Source organism: Hyaena hyaena, unplaced genomic scaffold (genome assembly GCF_003009895.1).
Source record: "Hyaena hyaena isolate Hyena2069 unplaced genomic scaffold, ASM300989v1 scaffold_479, whole genome shotgun sequence".
Taxonomy (NCBI): domain Eukaryota; kingdom Metazoa; phylum Chordata; class Mammalia; order Carnivora; family Hyaenidae; genus Hyaena; species Hyaena hyaena.
In genome coordinates this window covers 311,941-329,130 of record NW_024081107.1, presented here as the reverse complement: position 1 = coordinate 329,130, position 17,190 = coordinate 311,941, and the positions used below count along the sequence as shown (strand labels likewise).

At 36.3% G+C, this 17,190-nt stretch overlaps 1 protein-coding gene across 2 annotated transcripts in view; it reads left to right on the top strand.

Annotated features, from left to right (window-relative positions):
• Positions 1-17,190, top strand: part of UNC13C (unc-13 homolog C) — a 564,606-nt gene that overhangs the window by 339,031 nt on the left and 208,385 nt on the right. For both annotated transcript variants that reach the window (XM_039254229.1, XM_039254228.1), the window contains one exon: positions 14,290-14,423. In XM_039254229.1, the coding sequence (XP_039110160.1) occupies positions 14,290-14,423 (134 nt within the window). The remainder of the gene's footprint in view (positions 1-14,289; positions 14,424-17,190) is intronic.

Genomic DNA, 17,190 nt, shown 5'->3' with positions numbered 1-17,190 from the left:
GATGCCTCCTCTTACTCAGTTGTAAAAATACTGGGTTTTTCGAAAGAAAGAAAAATGTACCCATTTCAATTCTGCACTTTGAAGGTATTTTGAATTATGTTAACTTTTGTGACCTTCTAAGCATTATAGGTAAAAGTATTCTAGGAGGATTTGGTTAGTTGTTCCACAGAAGAAAAGCAATTTATGACACTGCCTCTGTGTGTTATTTTATTTCCCATTTTTATTAATGGTTCCATTTGAGATCAAGCATTGCTCCCTCAGATATGAAGACTTTATTTTTATTTTAAAAGCATCTTTTAATTATGACTCTCCTATTACTTAGAGTTAATTACTAACGTTTCATCTACCTATAATTTTACTGATGGATTTCCTACCTGCTGTACAACAGATTTTGTTCCCTAACATGGCAAAATGTTATAAAGAAGCTGGCAGCTTAGGGTACTTATGTTTAGCCCTTCCAGATTTCCCTTATGGCTTTACAGATGTGGATTTTAATCCTGCTTTGTATTTTCCCTGATATTTATCCCCCAGCCCAAAGTGAGATTCCTAAGACAAAAAGCATTCTTGTCTGAAAACACTGTATTATTTTACTTATGTACACACGAACACACACACATCTCTACCTTGTACCTATAGTTTTTTGATGATCCTTTTGATATCTTGGTTCTACATGATTTGTGTGCTAGAATTATAAATATTATCTGTTAATTGGTTTGAAAATGACTAATCGTTTGACCCAGGATAAAGGCAGTAATTCTGATTCCAGTTTGCTGGAAGAAACAAGTCTGACGCATTGATAAGAAGAGGAAGTTTCTCAGTGATATCTCTGCTAAACATCACCTTGCACACGGATGGTGTTTTATTGTGGGATTTTGCCTGAGCACTCACAAATATTTTAGAGAAAATCCATAGAAGATATTTTTCTTCATTTCTCTTTAAAAAATGGCTAACCTGTCTTTAAGACGTATTCAGACAGCCCTCAATTGTATGTGTATAATACACTTAGTTATCTAAGGGCTGCAAGGCACTAAAGTTACCATAAAACAGAGCAGGACATTATTCCCTAAGACCCACTTAAATCAAGAATTACTTCACTCTAGCATAGCTATTTTCTCATGAACCTTAGGAGCTAACAATTACTGTACATTTCATGGAATTCAATTATGCATGAGATGAGCTATTAATAACATAATTACTTATTAATATAAAGCTTTGATCATGAGTATTTATAAACTGTTTCTTAAAAGTTATCAGAAGTTACTAAGAAAACATAAGAAAGCATATCAATTCCCATACATCCTATATTCAAAGCAAACCAAACATATCCTCTCCTATATGGTTCACATTTTCTTTTTCTCCTGCCCTTTCTTCAATAAAGCTTTCCTGTTTCCCTATTCACATTTTCCAGCCCTATGTAGTCCTATAGTCTCAATTTAAATACTACATTTTCTATAAAGATTTCGTGATAGATCTTACAGTAAATAAATTCTCCTTAGTCTGACCTCTTGGGAATTTGTTCTACTTCCTAGTATGGTTATTTTTTGCAGGTCTTTACTCACCAATTACACCATAGGCCCTTTGGAGGAAGGATTTGCATCTGGTTCTCTTCTGAGAATACCTTCCACTTGCCCATTCATATACAGTGCCTTATCCTTGTTATCTGCTCAGTAAATACTGGTAGGATAAGTGAATTCAAAATAAATATTGAAAAGTTTCTAAAGGGAAAGTGTAAATGATTCAAGAAATGATAGCTACTTTGGCTAGAGCAGTTGAGGAAACAGATTTTAATTTTACTTAAATTTCTTTGACCACATTTGACTAGTGGCTTCATGTTGAAAAACACAGCTCTGGAACTAAGAATGACTATTGAAAATTCACAGTGTTTACACTTCAGTCAGACCAGCTCCACTAGGATAATGTCCCTTGGATTGTGCAAGGGTAGGATTGACTCTCAAATTTTGCTCTCAAGGCTTATCTCACCCTAGTTCCTGACCTGCATTTCGGTGACTCTTAACAAGTGTTTCTTATCACTGATATGCTGCCTTGTATTGTTTTATCTCTGTTAAGCCACAGATGGCACTGGGGCACCATTACTTGAAACTCATATTACTTGAAACTCATTATTCAAGAACAGTATTATCTATAGAATGGATTGTTCACAAGTCTAAGAAATGTCTTTTCTGCTGTTGTGAGAATCAGGACGTCGTTTCTTTTCCCCTGTCCCCGTCCCTTGGTAGCTTCTTCATTATCAGACCTTCTTTATGTAATCAAATCAAATGTAATCTCTTCTGTGAAGATTGCTTCATGGTACTTTGTGTATTTACTCTACCTGACAGAATTGGATTTGAACGATGTTTAAGCAGTGTTACCTAAGCAAGTTGTTTAACTTGCCTAAGCCTCAGTTCTTCTCCCAACACCTGCACCTAAAACATAACGATGCTGACAAACAATTCATATTTGTTATTTTAAAACTCTTTAATGAGTGCCTGCTGTATGTCTGGTATTTGCATTCAATGCAGATAATTATTGCAGCAAGGGACATTTGGTTTTTTTTTTTATATATAAAATAGATCTAGGTCAATAATTAAAGAAGAAATTGTGATAAATGTCTGTCATGACGGCAAAGCTCTTGTTTTAGAAACTGAAACACAGTAGGCATTTGTTAAACAGAACTTTTTAATATGATTGTTCTATTATTATTAAGGCTGAGCAGTCTATTTCATTAAGCTCAGAGAATGAATGAGTCAGTATGGCATTACTGTGCTGAACAACTATAGATTTATTTCACTATAATTTGTTGATTAAAAATAACAACAACCAGAATCCTCTCCTCCATTTGCTGTTAGAATAATCTCTTTCATGAAATAAAGATTTGTTCAAATATACCATATAAGGACCTACCAGAACTACAAATGAAGAAAAAAAGAGTTTTTTTCGAATTACAAGTGATAATGTTGAAAACCACTGTGTTTTTACATTCACAAGATGTCCATAAATAGACAGTGTAGGTTAAAGGATTGTGAACCAAAGAAAAGTTGCATTTTTGAATGTTGGTGTCCATCAGTTGAATGGTGGGGTATTACCTTTTTATTTCATTTTGATGTTGTTAGTTTTGAAGTGCAATAATTTGAAGCAAGGTTAATTTGGAGATTTTTCTCCCTCAACAGAAATAATGACTTTGCTGAATCCCTTTCCTTTCTTTGCTTGCTTATTGCAAGCCACAATTACAACTAAATTGGTAATTGACTATTTGGATCACTGTTCCCTATGCAACACTAAATTCGAAAGTAACGAATCAGACATTAATAAGAAGCCATATAATTTACAACATGCACTACCAATTTTATGTTTACCCAGTGAATTGATAAGTCCAGGAGGAAATACTAGATGGGTGCTATCAGCTGTAAAATTAAAGATAGGATAAGAAGAAAGCATAGCATCCCTTTGGTTATTTGCTGACGAGTTATCTAGTTTGATAGATTCTTAGATGTTCCTTTTTTTGTTGTTGTTGATGAAACTTTCACTGATATATTTTTCCTCTAATGGGTAGATAAACAATGAAGAAAAGTGTCCCTTGGATCAGGCAACTTGCATGCCTAGAAAAGGAAATAAGGAGGAAAACCAAAAGGATATGAGGGCCTGTTCTTTTCTGGTTTTCCATCCTAACATTGTCTGCTATTTTTAAGAAAATGATAGTTGACTGTTTTAGAATCTGATTGGTCAGAGATTCTCAGTATTGACTGCATACTCTCCTCGTGTTTTTAAGGGTGATGGGAAATAATAGACATTTGTTTATTATGAACTCAGTGTATCAAATGTCATTGTTGAATTTTTCTATGCCCTTATCACTGGTATATTCTACAGTGCTATAGAGTTAACATGTAGCATTCCTAGAAACAGCATTTATTTAGTGCTTTCATCAACTACTTGCATCTCCCTCTATGCACAGATGGAAAAAAAAGGAGTAGGAGATGGAAGTCAACTGATATCTGATCCTTTTACTGACCCCATTTAGCATGGCTGTTAAACACTGATAAATAATCAACTTGAGAAAAGCAACACTCTATTGACTGTCTTTTTTTGCTAAGTCTGACATAAATTTTAGAAACCTCAATTACCCTCAGGCAATTTAGTTCACTACATATAATCAATAAATTCCTTTATGGAAATACAGGCATTTAGGCATACAGTTTGCTTACTTACATTAGACATAGAGAAAAAATAGCACTTGAAATCTTTAAGGCTCCTTTCAGTTCTACAACTCTTTGACTATGAACAGTCTGACAGATCATATCATGACAACATCTGCAGGACCTCAATGCTAATTCTCCTCAAATTACCCCTGCCTGTATCTTGACTTTCATTCTACTCTTGACAAAACAGGAATTTAGTGTTTTCTAGTTGATCATCTAAACTGACGTCTTGTCATCTTTTTAGATTTTGTTTTACAAGCCATTACTCCAAAGACTATTTACAGTTTCCTGGCTCTTGATCTATAGTAAGAATCTTTCACCTTTGCATCTGCATAAGGTATAAGCATCTAAATTTCTTATAAGTAGCAAGGAAATCTAATTTTAAAAAATCCCATTGACACAAGCTTAAAAAAATATCAATCTTCATTAAAATGTAAATGTTCATTAATTATTTTTTATTTGGAATGATTATCAAGTATTTGCAGGAAATGAATAGATGCCCTTCAGTCCAGTGAAACACTACCCATCCTCCACTCTTGTCATTAACATGGCACTGTGTTAAGTCCCCCAGTTTAATAAACATATCTAACTCATCTCAAAACTTTTTTGTCTGAGGCTTGTCAGTAGTTCTTAGTTAAATAGTCTTTTGTGGATAAGACATCTTATAAAAAGTTTCAATGTGATGTAACTAAATCATAGGTCTTACAACTCTGAGATGTCTAATCTTATTTCTGTGATAATTATTAGATTCTCAGGATTCTCCCAGGTTTTACTCCAGTCTTTTACTCCTTAATAATGTTCATATGTCATATTGTTAGGTTTTATCTTGTTTGTACCTGTTCTCTACTAATAATCATGTTTTTTAAGAGCCTAGATTACTTCTTAAATTCTTATTTTGAAAAATATCCTAAGTAAAAACCAGTAAACACTTATATTTTTAAAAAAATAATAATGAGAAGGAGAGGGGAAGAGAGAGGGAGAGAGAGAGGAAGACAGAATCCGGAGCAGGCTCCAGGCTCTGAGCCATCATGGCAGAACCCCCAACATGGGGCTCAAACTCAGTAACAGTGAGATTATAACCTGAGCTGAAATTAGATGCTTGATGGACTGAGCCACCCAGACAGTCCTTGAATGAATATAAATATGAATTTAAAGACCTTCGTGTAGCTAGTGGTCTACTGTATTTGACAGCACAGCTCTAGAGAGACATCTCTAAGGAAGCGGGAAAGGCAGGATCAGGCAGGTGGAGAAGCTGGTTGCAATATGATTATATAAAAGAGTTCAGCTAATCCTACAAGAAGGCCTGGAGGTGGGTTTGCTCTTTACAGCTAACCCCAGTTGAGGCAAAGCAACAGAGCTTTTGTATCACAGCATAGGCTGGTCGTTAGTGCTGCATTTTAGACGAGGGAGTAACTTGGGTGAATCACTTCTCTGCTTCTGAATGCAATTCCTAGTAAAGAACATAACTATAATCCTTCAGCAGCCATTATTACCAGCAGCGAGGGGATTGTCATTGGCCCTAAAGAGGGAATCTGAGCAGAGCACCATAGTAGCTACTGCACAGATGGCCACTTTTAGTACTCTACAGAAATTGCATTATACAAATAAATCACAATTTATATATTCTACAGATGATAGAGAGTTGGGTTATTTCCAGTTTGGGGCAGTGTGGCTATTGTAAACAGTGCTTCTCTGGGCATTTCTGTAGCTGTCTCCTGGTGAATGAATGGAAAAGTGTCTCTAGGGGGGCGCCTGGGTGGCTTAGTCGGTTAAGCGTCCGACTTTCGCTTAGGTCATGAACTCGCGGTTCGAGCCCCGCGTCGGGCTCTGTGCTGACTGCCAGCTCAGAGCCTGGAGCCTGTTTCAGTCTGTGACTCCCTCTCTCTCTGACCCTCCCCTGCTCACTCTCTCTCTCTCTCTCTCTCTCTCCTAGAAATAAATAAAACATTAAAAACATTTTTAAAAAAAAGAAAAGTGTCTCTAGGATATATATGTATAAGTGGAATTATCAGGAGTTAGAATATCTGTATAATTGACTTTATAAGATAATGAAAAGCTGTTTTCTAAAATGTTGTATGTTTTACAAATCACAGCCCTTCATTCAGTATCTCAGTTGTGTCAACTGAGAGGTTTACTCAGAATATCCGCTCAACCATTCAGCAGACTTGGAGTTGGTAACATCATTTCCCTCCCCCTAGCCCCCGAATAAAGTGTTAAAATAACTTTCCCCTGCAGTGGGAGGCAGATTCTATGGCAACTCTCAATGACTCATGCTCCTATATGATGCTTTTCCCTGAAGTGTGGGAAGAACCTGTGACTTGCTTGTAGCCAACAGAATACAGCAAATACATACATACAAACCACATAAACCTAAAACAAAAATTTAAACCTGTGATTAGATTATGTTAAGTAGAAAAGGCAAAGGGTTTTTCAGATTACGGTCCCTAATCAGTTTGGCTGAGAATTAATGAAAAGAGAGATCAAATTGGGTAGACCTCCTAATCAGGTGAACCCTTTAAAAGGAAACTTGACCCTTTTCTGTGGTTGGAGAGATTGTCCTGCTTGCCTTGAAAAATCAAGTTTCTCTGGGTTGTATAGATACAAGGAAATTAATTCTGCCAACAGTCACATAGACTTGCTTCAGATGTGATCCCATCCTGAGTACCCTGATACTCAGATGAGATCCCATCCCTGGCCGATGCCTTGGTTACAGCCTTGTGGGGCCCTGAGCAGAGTACCCAGCTATGCCAAGCCTGGATGCCTGACCCATAGAAACTGCCTGACAATGAATGTCTGCTATTTAAAGCTGCTAAAATTAGGGTAATTTGTCACAAAGCAACAGAAATTAAATACACCTGCTTAACAGCAAAGTTTCTGTGACTTCCAGTCACAGCATCTAATTCCCTCTATCTATTTCATTTCCTTGGGTTCTTCATATTTGGAGAGAGAGATATTACCAGTTCTTTTTTTTTTTTAAAGCTTATTTATTTATTTTGAGGGGGGGTGCATGGGGGGCAGAGAGACACAGACAGAGAGAGAGAGAATCCCAAGCAAGCTCCACACTGCATAATGCGGAGCTCGAACTCACCAACTATGAGATCATGACGCTGAGCCGAAATCAAGCATCAGACGCTTAACCAACTGAGCATCCCAGGTGCCCTATTATTTCTTTAAGAGAATTTTTAATCCATTAAAAAGAGACTGTATACTTTATTGCTGCAGTATAATATCCAGTTGTAACTTCATCCTTTAAAAAAAATTATGTTCCTTTTTTGAGAGAAACTGTTTATCAATTTGAAGGATAAAATATCTAAAAATCACTTTCCTGAAACATCTAAGAATAGCTAAGCTTAAGAAGATAAAATGTAAGGATTTTCACTGTGCTTCAAGATACCTTTAAGAAGAGAAAGGGTTTTAGATGATAATGACAGAAATAAAAGGAAAATGGGATGACACCTAAAACATAGCCAGGAAAGCCTACAGAGAGTTTGCATTTATAAAGAACAATGAGTTTGTATTAATTCAGATCACACCATCTGCTTACACAAATAAACTCAAATATGAGTCATGTTTTATTCTTACTCCTGTAAAATCTGTAAAACTGGGTGCTCTTGAATACACAAGTGGTTCTTCCAGTCATACTTTGGGTTCTCAGAAAGCAGATCCTACAAAAGGAACTTGTCGTGGTTTATTTGAGACATGACCCCAGCAAGAGACGTTTAGTAGGCAGAGAAATGAAAGATGTGGAAATGAGAAAAGCAATAAAGCGTGCTAGAATGAACTTCTTTTTTAAGCTTTTAATTTTTTTATTATTTGTTTTAATGTTTGTTTATTTTTGAGAGAGAGAAAGAGCATGAGTGGGGGAGGGGCAGAGAGAGAGGGAGACACAGAATCCAAAGCAGGCTCCAGGCTCTAGGCTGTTGGTACAGAACCTGACATGAGGCTTGAACCCACAAACTATGCAATCATGACCTGAGCAGAATTCAGATGCTCAAGCAACTGAGCCACCAAGGTACCCCTGTATAGAATTAGCTTCTTATCTCTCTTTTCAATTGAGGCTCTATTCCCTTGGGAGCCTAGTGGGAAACCACATAGTGCATAATTCACAATTATTCCAATGGAGGGTGGGAGTGTAGTGGGTTGAATAGCATCTCCTCAAAAGATATGTCCACCCAGAACCTCAGAGTGTGACCTTATATGGAGTAAAGACCTTTGCAGATGTAATTAAAATAAGCATCTAGAGCTAAGAGTAAGGTTTTAAATCCAATTACAGATGTACTAAAAAGAGGCAGAGAAGTAACACACAGAAAAAGAGAACATGTAAATACAGAGGCAAAGACTGGAATTATTCATCTGTAGACCAAAGACTGTCAGGGGATGTCCAGTCCTCAAAAGCTAGGAGAAGGTCATGGAAGAAATTCAGGGCCTCTAGAAAGAAGCAACTCAGCCAATATCTTGATTTTGGATTTCCTACCTCCAGAACTGTGAAAGAATACATTTCTCTTTAAAGCTACCAAGTCTGTGGTGTTTTGTCATGGTAGCACTAGGAAGCTAATACAGGGAGACTGAGCTATTGACCCTTTCACACTTCTGGGCCACACTTCAATGTGGACAGAATGGCCTGTGACTTTATAAAAGGCCCCAAGCAGCAAAGCAGAGAGAGGTTGCAGCAAGTGCTTGATGTGGGACTCTGGCAACACACAGAATTGCTCACCAGAGATGCAATTATTGATATTAGGGTTGCGGAAGGAGTATGACACTGTATCCACAAGTACCTGCTTCACTCTTCCACCAGTGATTTAGAGAACCAAGCCCCTCCGTTATTATGAATCTACCATCTTAAACATGATACTAAGGTGGCTGTGCTTTTACACAGCAAACTAGAAAAGAGAACTGAGGATTATGTGTGGAAGGTTAGTATGCTATAGAACTCACATTCTACTGGCTGGAACTCAGTTACATTTCCACAACTAACTACAAAAGAGGCCAGCAAATGCAATTGTTCTGCTTATTTGCTGCTATGTAGCAATACCAAATCTCAGTGGCTAAAAAAATATGTATCCTGTTCATTAATCTATGTCTGCTATTTGGACAGAACTCATTTGGGATGGCTTATTTCTGCTCCATGCAGCACTAACTGAAATGGCTCTATTAGAGCTAAGGGGGAGGGGTTCCACTTCCAAGATGCTTAACCACATTGTTAGAAAATTGGTAACAGTTGTCATCTTTTAGATGAAACTTTTGAAGGCTTAGCTGAAGGTGCTATCTAGGAACCTTAGCGTATTTCCTTGTGGGCCTCTTCATGGATTCATTAGTGTAAACTGCCCTTGTCCATTGAAATTATGAAATCTAGCTGGGAACATGTTGTCAGTTCTTACTTGGAGCTTAGTTGCTGTTTGTAAGTTATTCTCTGTGACTCTTGGCTCCATTTGCTGGGCTTTTAGCCTTGCCCTTGAGCCATTTATCCTGTTGCATTGTTACAACTGAGTAGCCTTCTAGTCTACTTGTCACCCATAAAAGTTTAGAGATTCAAAGTCCTCTTTTCCTTTTATACTGACTTAATTCCTTTCTATCCAGACTGATATAATTTATTCCACATATCTGTAGGTATTCCATCAGACAAAAATAGCACTCACGTTTCTTTATGAGACAGACCTTCTCTACCTTAGTTGGAAAAACATGAGCTATAGGACAATGCACTTAAGGTTCATAAAAGTCTTTCTGTCTAGTTGAAATGAACTACAAGGCACAAGGAACTATGAGATTCTTATAAGCAAAAGAATTTTTTTCTAGCAAAACAATTCAAAGAGGAACTTTCTTAAGATTCTTAGAGTCTCTAATAGGTATAACTTAAATATTCATAAATCTCTTGGAAAACTTGCTTTGGACCTAGACATTTTGCATGATCTTAGTTATACCACTAAAGCACTCTGGATTTGATATGTTTCTTGAAGCTATTTCTCACATTGAAAGCCTTGCCTTCTGGGGGGATTAAGGATGAGAAGGTTTTACTTTTGAACCCAGAAGTCCTGGCTTCTCTATATTTCCTATAAATTCTGCTTGGAATATGATATATTGGTTTTTAGCTCCCTTCTCTCTCCAGCTATATCTTATTCTACATGGCTATAAGAAACCACTTGGCATGTTCATCATTGTACTAAATCCAACAGCTCACATTATATTTTCTACTTTCTGCTTTTATTGTAGGTAACAATGTTGACAAAATTTCCCCACTAAATAATAGGTGTCACCTTCTGCCTGGCCTAAAACAACAATTTCCTCACTGTCCTTCAAGTTCACATAGGCAAGTCCTCTGATTTCATTCATAAGCTTCTTGAAATCCTTCTAGCTTTTGCCTACCACCACTCAGTCTCAGATCATTGCCACGTTTTCAGTTTATGTTACTTGTATGACCCACTTGGAGTTTCAAATTCTGTTCCAGTTACCTGTTTTTGAATACCAAACCTCCCCAGAACTTAATGGTTTAAGACAATAACATAGCTTACTTTTGTCACAAATAAGCAATTTGAGCAGGGCTGGGTGGTAAAGTCTCATCTCTGCTCTATGTGACTTCAGCTGATTTCGCTTGATCTGAGATGGATGGCTACTTCTGACGTGCTTACTCATATGGCTAGCAAGTTGGTACTGGCTGTCAGCTCAGCTAGGAACTGTACTAGATCTATCATTTGGTTCTTCTCCACATGGACCTCTCCAAAAACAACTTGGGTATTTTCACAGTTCAGTGATAGCATTGCCAGAGCATGTGGTCTAAAAGACAGGAATTGGGAATTGCCAGCCTCTTAACACCGCATCCTGAAAACAGGTCACTTCCATCATATTCTTTTGGTCATAATCACCCCTATTCAAGGGAAGGAAATATAGACATACATTTTAATGGAAAAATTGTAAAATTTAAAGTCATCTTTAATCCTCCACTGTAACATAACTGTGCACTCAAGGAAGAAGAAACTGATTTGGGGAACCACTATCCAGTTTCTGCCACAATGTATTCCAGTCGTTTAAAATAGTACCCAAATGTTCTCTGGGTATAAAGTTACAGTTACACAAATGAATTAAGATCTCCTGATATGCTGTACAACATAGTGCCTATGATTAACAATATAATATGCAAGAGGTTAGATCTCATATTAAGTGTAGGGGAAGAAAGCAAAGGGACATAAGGAAACTTTTGGGTATGATGGATAGGTTTATTACCTTGTTTTTGGTTATGATATCATGGATGTATGAATATGTCCAAACTTATCAAATGTATATATTAAGTATCTTCAGTTTTCATATATTAATTACACCTCATTAAAGCTGTTAAAAACAGTAACTATATAAATATATATTTTTAATCAACATCTTATCAAATGCTTAAAGCTTATTGGTTACATTTTCTTCTCTGTCATTATAGTTATAGGCATATAATCAAAGAAAGTATATTAAAAAGTCACTTGGCATGCAGTCAATTTTTAGGTACAATGTAGACAAGGGATTTTTCTACATGCCTCCTAATGTCCAGGGGTTTATGACATTTGGAGAGATCTGATATTTAGAAAGTTTTCCCGTGCGCTGTACTAAAATCTTCTGTATTGAAAATTTTACTCTCAAATACTAGGTTTTTCTTGATCACACAAGACTAATTTATCTTTTAATCTCTTCCTATATCACAGCCCATCATGTTTTTGAAGTCAGCTATCTTGGTACTCCTGAATTTGGTCTACCTTAATTTTTCTGACCATAAGATCAAATACTCTAATAGATTTCTAATATATTAATAATGTGCTACTTAGAAAAAATTAATTCTTAAGAAATATGATAAATATTCCAATATACTTAATTTTGCCCCATCCAGAAAAAATTAATTCTTAAGAAATATGGTAAATATTCCAATATACTTAATTTTGCCCCATCCTTTCAAACATACAGTCTTCTAAAGTGCATTATTAAATTAGGGAAAGCTTGGTTTCTTATAATGTTGTGTGACTTGTAAAAACTTAATGATTCAGCATCCAGTTTGGTTTATTCTGGTGCCACATAAAGAATTTGATGAAAAAATCGGACCATCTGTAATCCTCTGATATCATAATAAAGAGTAATGAAAGTATAATGTGCCACAGCTAAGGGACTTTGGAATTAATGCATATTCAACTATGTTATTTTTCCTTCTTTCCATATTATTCTTTGCAGAATGACAGTAAGTGGTTTTGATGTTGGACATGTCATCTATAGTTATTTCATTTAATCATATTACTTGAAAAAAATAAGACATAGTTTGGCTATATATGCATCATGATGATTAATGACAGTATTAATCAAGTTCAAATACATTTGAGAAACAAATGCTGTGGCCATCAGAACTAATTTTATTTAAAACCTTTATAAATATCTACCAGGTTCTCCTGACTTCTAAATACATCATAGAGGAAGAAATCTATTGAGCTTAATGTAATGAGTAAATAATCACATTATTGTGGCAATAATAAAATCTTGTTCACAAAAGAAAGATGAATTTGAACAGAAAATGTAACTTGAAAGTACACAGCTGGATATTTATAAGCCCATATTTCTGCCCAATTTTCTTCTTGAAGATCTTCTGATGTGCCTCAATGTACCTCCAAGAATTGAAAGAGGAAGCCTGCCAAGAAATATGAAGTGGTTCTTAGGGACCAGATATACAATGTTCTTAAGAAGCTTTGGGGAGTACTTATAGTTTATTTTGGAAATTTGAAGCAATTTGTGCCAGCCTCTAATTTTGGACAAATTGAGCACTCCAACATTTAATATCTGTTGGATTTTGAGAATAAAGGCAAATCAGCAGCACTTGAAAGTACCTTAGGAAAATACATGTCCCTGAAAGTACATTATAGTCTGTGTACAGAGGTCTCTAATAGTAAGTGGATTCAACACAGGGCTTTATTTTAACTTAAGGGAGAACAATAATGTGGTGATGACTCATTCAGATCTGGTTACAAGTCTTAGGCAGCATTAGAAAGTATGCATACAACCATTTGGCAGAGGGTAACTGATTTTTGGATGAGATGTTGGAAATGGCAGTAGTTTGGGCCAGATAAAATCTAATACACCTTTTGTACCAGAGAACTTATGAATTTCCTTAGCCACAAATTGAAATTTTCAGATAAATGGGACCTATATAAACTTATAAATCATTTGACAAAAATAATTAGGTAAGCCATATGCTTCCTACTTATTTGTATACTTGAGTGAAAATTGCCTCTGTCTTTATTGTTTTTGAGTAATTATTTAAAGTAAGACAAGTGCTCAAAGAAGAATACCCACCAGACAAAAGAATATTATGTGTTGAGTATGAAGCTGAAATGTGAAACATTAAAGATTGTAATTGTACTCTGTTCATCTCAGTATAAATTTAGATCATCCTGGGAAACACACATTAGAAGTGAGAGCTTGAGAATTCATGAAGCATGATAAATCAAGGATTCACATATGATTTAAACACACACACACACACACACACACACACACACACACACACACGGAGAGAGAAAGAGAGAGAAAGACTTACATGCTGTTATTTAACTAGATGCATTTGTGGGTGGAATGAGAGTGTTCCAGACGATTCATAGAACATATTTATGTACTGTAGAATTTAACAGTACTGACTTTGTAACCAGACAGGCTTCAGTTCTGCCCACTTACCACCAATGTGACTGTGAACGAAATATTTAGGCAGGATAAATTTCACAAATATGCACATGCACCCCCCCACACACCTTTGTACACACAGAATACAACCTCTTTCCTTTGAAGAAGCCACATTAAAGGGATAGTTTCTATAATAATAATTCCTGAGATCATGAACTACAATTGAGAAAGATCAACTTCCAGTTTAGAACCAAAGAACTTAAAAATGCAAGCTTACTCTGGCCAATGTGTCTTGATCCAGTGGGATGTCATTCAATTAAGAAAGTAAACCTGAATTTAATAGCTTTGACTCACATGACCTAAGAATTTTTCTGTAGCCACTCTTCTCTGATCCTTCCATTTGACAGTGACAAACTAAAGTCATACCATTTAACCTTTTCTTTTGCATGTTGCGTGACCTTGTGAGCAGAGTAAGAAACAGGACATTCCTCGGGAAGATCAGGGACCAACCACCAAGAATCTGGATTTTTGGCCCCAACTTATTACATTGATGGTCACTATTATTGATGAGGATAAAACTGCCTACACACCTGTCCTGAATCAGTAAGTACACTGTCTTGGAAATGAATGGATTTTATTTCACTAAAGTTAAGATAACACAACATATTTGAGACATGGTTAATACACTCATTGGAAAAGTTTGTTTTCCAAAATGAAGTTTTCCAAACTTAAGGTATATAAAGCAGCCTTTCCTACTTTTATTAGTAAATATCAGTTTGGTGATATTTTGAATTTTTAATTCAAGACCCATAGAGTGAGATTCTTTGGAGAGAGAGACAAATATTTTCCCATTTTTAAAAATTTGACTTAGAAAAGGTTCCTCTTTCCTTTGGTTCCTTTCATAACTATCTCATTGTCTCTAAAAGAAACACACACACACACACACACACACACACACACAAAACTATCCCATTGCACTTCCCCCAAAACTAAAAAGAATGTTAGAAAGTATTAAATATATTTCATTGTGATTTGTAATAATAAAGATTTTTCAAAAGAAAGCTTGCTTTCAAAATAGATATAATGGATTTGATGCAATATTTAATACTTTTTTAGAAAGTTTATTTTGAGAGAGAGAGCGAGAGAGAGAGCAAGTGCACACAAGTGGGGGACAGTCAGAGAGAGAGAGCGAGAGTGAATCCTAAGTAGGCTCCGTGCTTGAAGGGCAGAACCCAATGTGGGCCTCAATCTCACCACCCATATGATCATGACCTGAGCTGAGATCAAGAGTCAGAATCTTAACCAACTGACCCAGGTGCCCCAATGCAATATTTAATAGAATAAGTCCATTTTCTCCAATAACAACATAACCCTATGCCTCTATGCATAGAATTTGCAAATTATAAGCAGGTAGACAGGGCAGATGAATTAAAACTCATGGCTATTCTAGAATAGCAGATTCTTGAGGAGTCTAAAATTATTAACTCATCAGGGGCGCCTGGGTGGCTCAGTCGGTTAAGCCTCCGACTTCGGCTCAGGTCATGATCTTGTGGTCCACAAGTTTGAGCCCCACATCAGGCTCTGTGCTGCCAGCTTAGAGCCTGGAGCCTGCTTCAGATTCTGTGTCTCCCTCTCTCTCTGCCCCTCCCCTGCTCATGCTCTGTCTCTCTCTGTCTCTCAAAAATAAATAAACATTTTAAAAATTTTTTAAATTATTGACTCATCAAAATGCCACTTGTTATGAGACCTTGGGCCAATTATCAAATTTCCCAAGTCTTAGATTCCTCACATGTGAAATAAGGACATTTTACTAGATAATATCCAAAATGCCGTCCAACTTTAATGTTGCACATTTAGGATTTATTTTATGCACACATATTGAAGGCTATATTCCAAAAGCAAAGTAACAAGTAATGGCTAAGTCTACCAAAGAGGCACTTGCAATATGATTAATGGAGAGGGTGTCCTGATATTTTGGTACTACCTGAAATGCTGTGGGCAGAAGGAGTAGCAAAAATAGACAAACCATGAAGTAGAACATAAAGTAGGTTCAGACTTCTACTAGAGAACTGGATTTATTATTTCTCTATAATGGTCAAGATGAAGTCAAAAAGCTTATGTTGAATCCAGTTGCAATTTCAGTTTTGGAAGGAATAAATTTAAGTATCCCAATTTTCATCTTTTCCTTGCTTCTTAACCATTAGTTTTCATCTGCCCCACATTCTTTCTAATTGATGAGAAATTGGTCCTCTTTGATATGTAACCATGATAGCATCATTAGATTTGCCTTTATACTTTCTTCTTCCCCCTTTCCCTGTTATACTTATTTTTTCTACTTGAAGACCAGAGTGTCTCCTGCTCACCATTTATAGACTCTTTTATTTTCTTTTGATACCTCAGGACTAGATCTTCTCTTTTAATATTTGAAATGTCCTCTGCTCATGCTGGGTGCTTTATGGAAGAGATATATTCTCTCCTTTATTCTTTGTACCTTCTTTAAAACAGGGAAGATTTCCCAAAGATAGGAAGGTCAATACTTGTTTTGTGCCCTTTAGTTGGACTGTGTCATTTGGTAAGTGAGTATTGAATAAAAACAAACATCTGAGAAATGCTAATGAAAAGTTATATGAAAAGATTTTATTTTTTATCAAAGAAATTCTTTACATTCACCATATCAGAAATCCAGATATGATTAGTAAAAGATAGATCATAAAATCATGGAATAAATTAAAGCTTCCCACAATTATTTTTAATCATGTACTAAACATATTACAGATTTTTATTTGACTTTTTGAAACTGTATCAAAGAAATGGAGGAAATACATTTAGTTATGGCAAAAATAAATTTTATTTATTTTTTCCTATTTATTTATTTTATATTTTTAATAGTTTATTGTCAAGTTGGTTTCCATATAACACCCAGTGCTGATCCCACAAGTGCCCTCCTCCATGCCCATCACCTCCCTTGCCCTCCCCTCCACTGCCATCAGTCCTCAGTTTGTTCTCAGCATTCAACAGTCTCTCATGGTTTGCCTCCCTCCCTCTCCTCCGCTATTTCCCTCTCCCTTCTTCTCCCCCACGGTCCTCTGTTAAGTCCCTCCTAATTCTCCTATATGTGTAAACATATGGTATCTGTCCTTCTCTGCCTGACTTATTTTGCTCAGCATAACATCCTCAAGTTCCATCCATGTTGCTACACATGGCCAGATTTCATTGTTTCTCATTGCCATGTAGTATTCCATCGTATTGATAAACGACATCTTCTTGATCCATTCGTCTGTTGATGGACACTTAGGCTCTTTCCATGTTTTGGCTATTGTTGAGAGTGCTGCTATGAACATTGGGGTACATGTGCCCCTATGCATCAGCA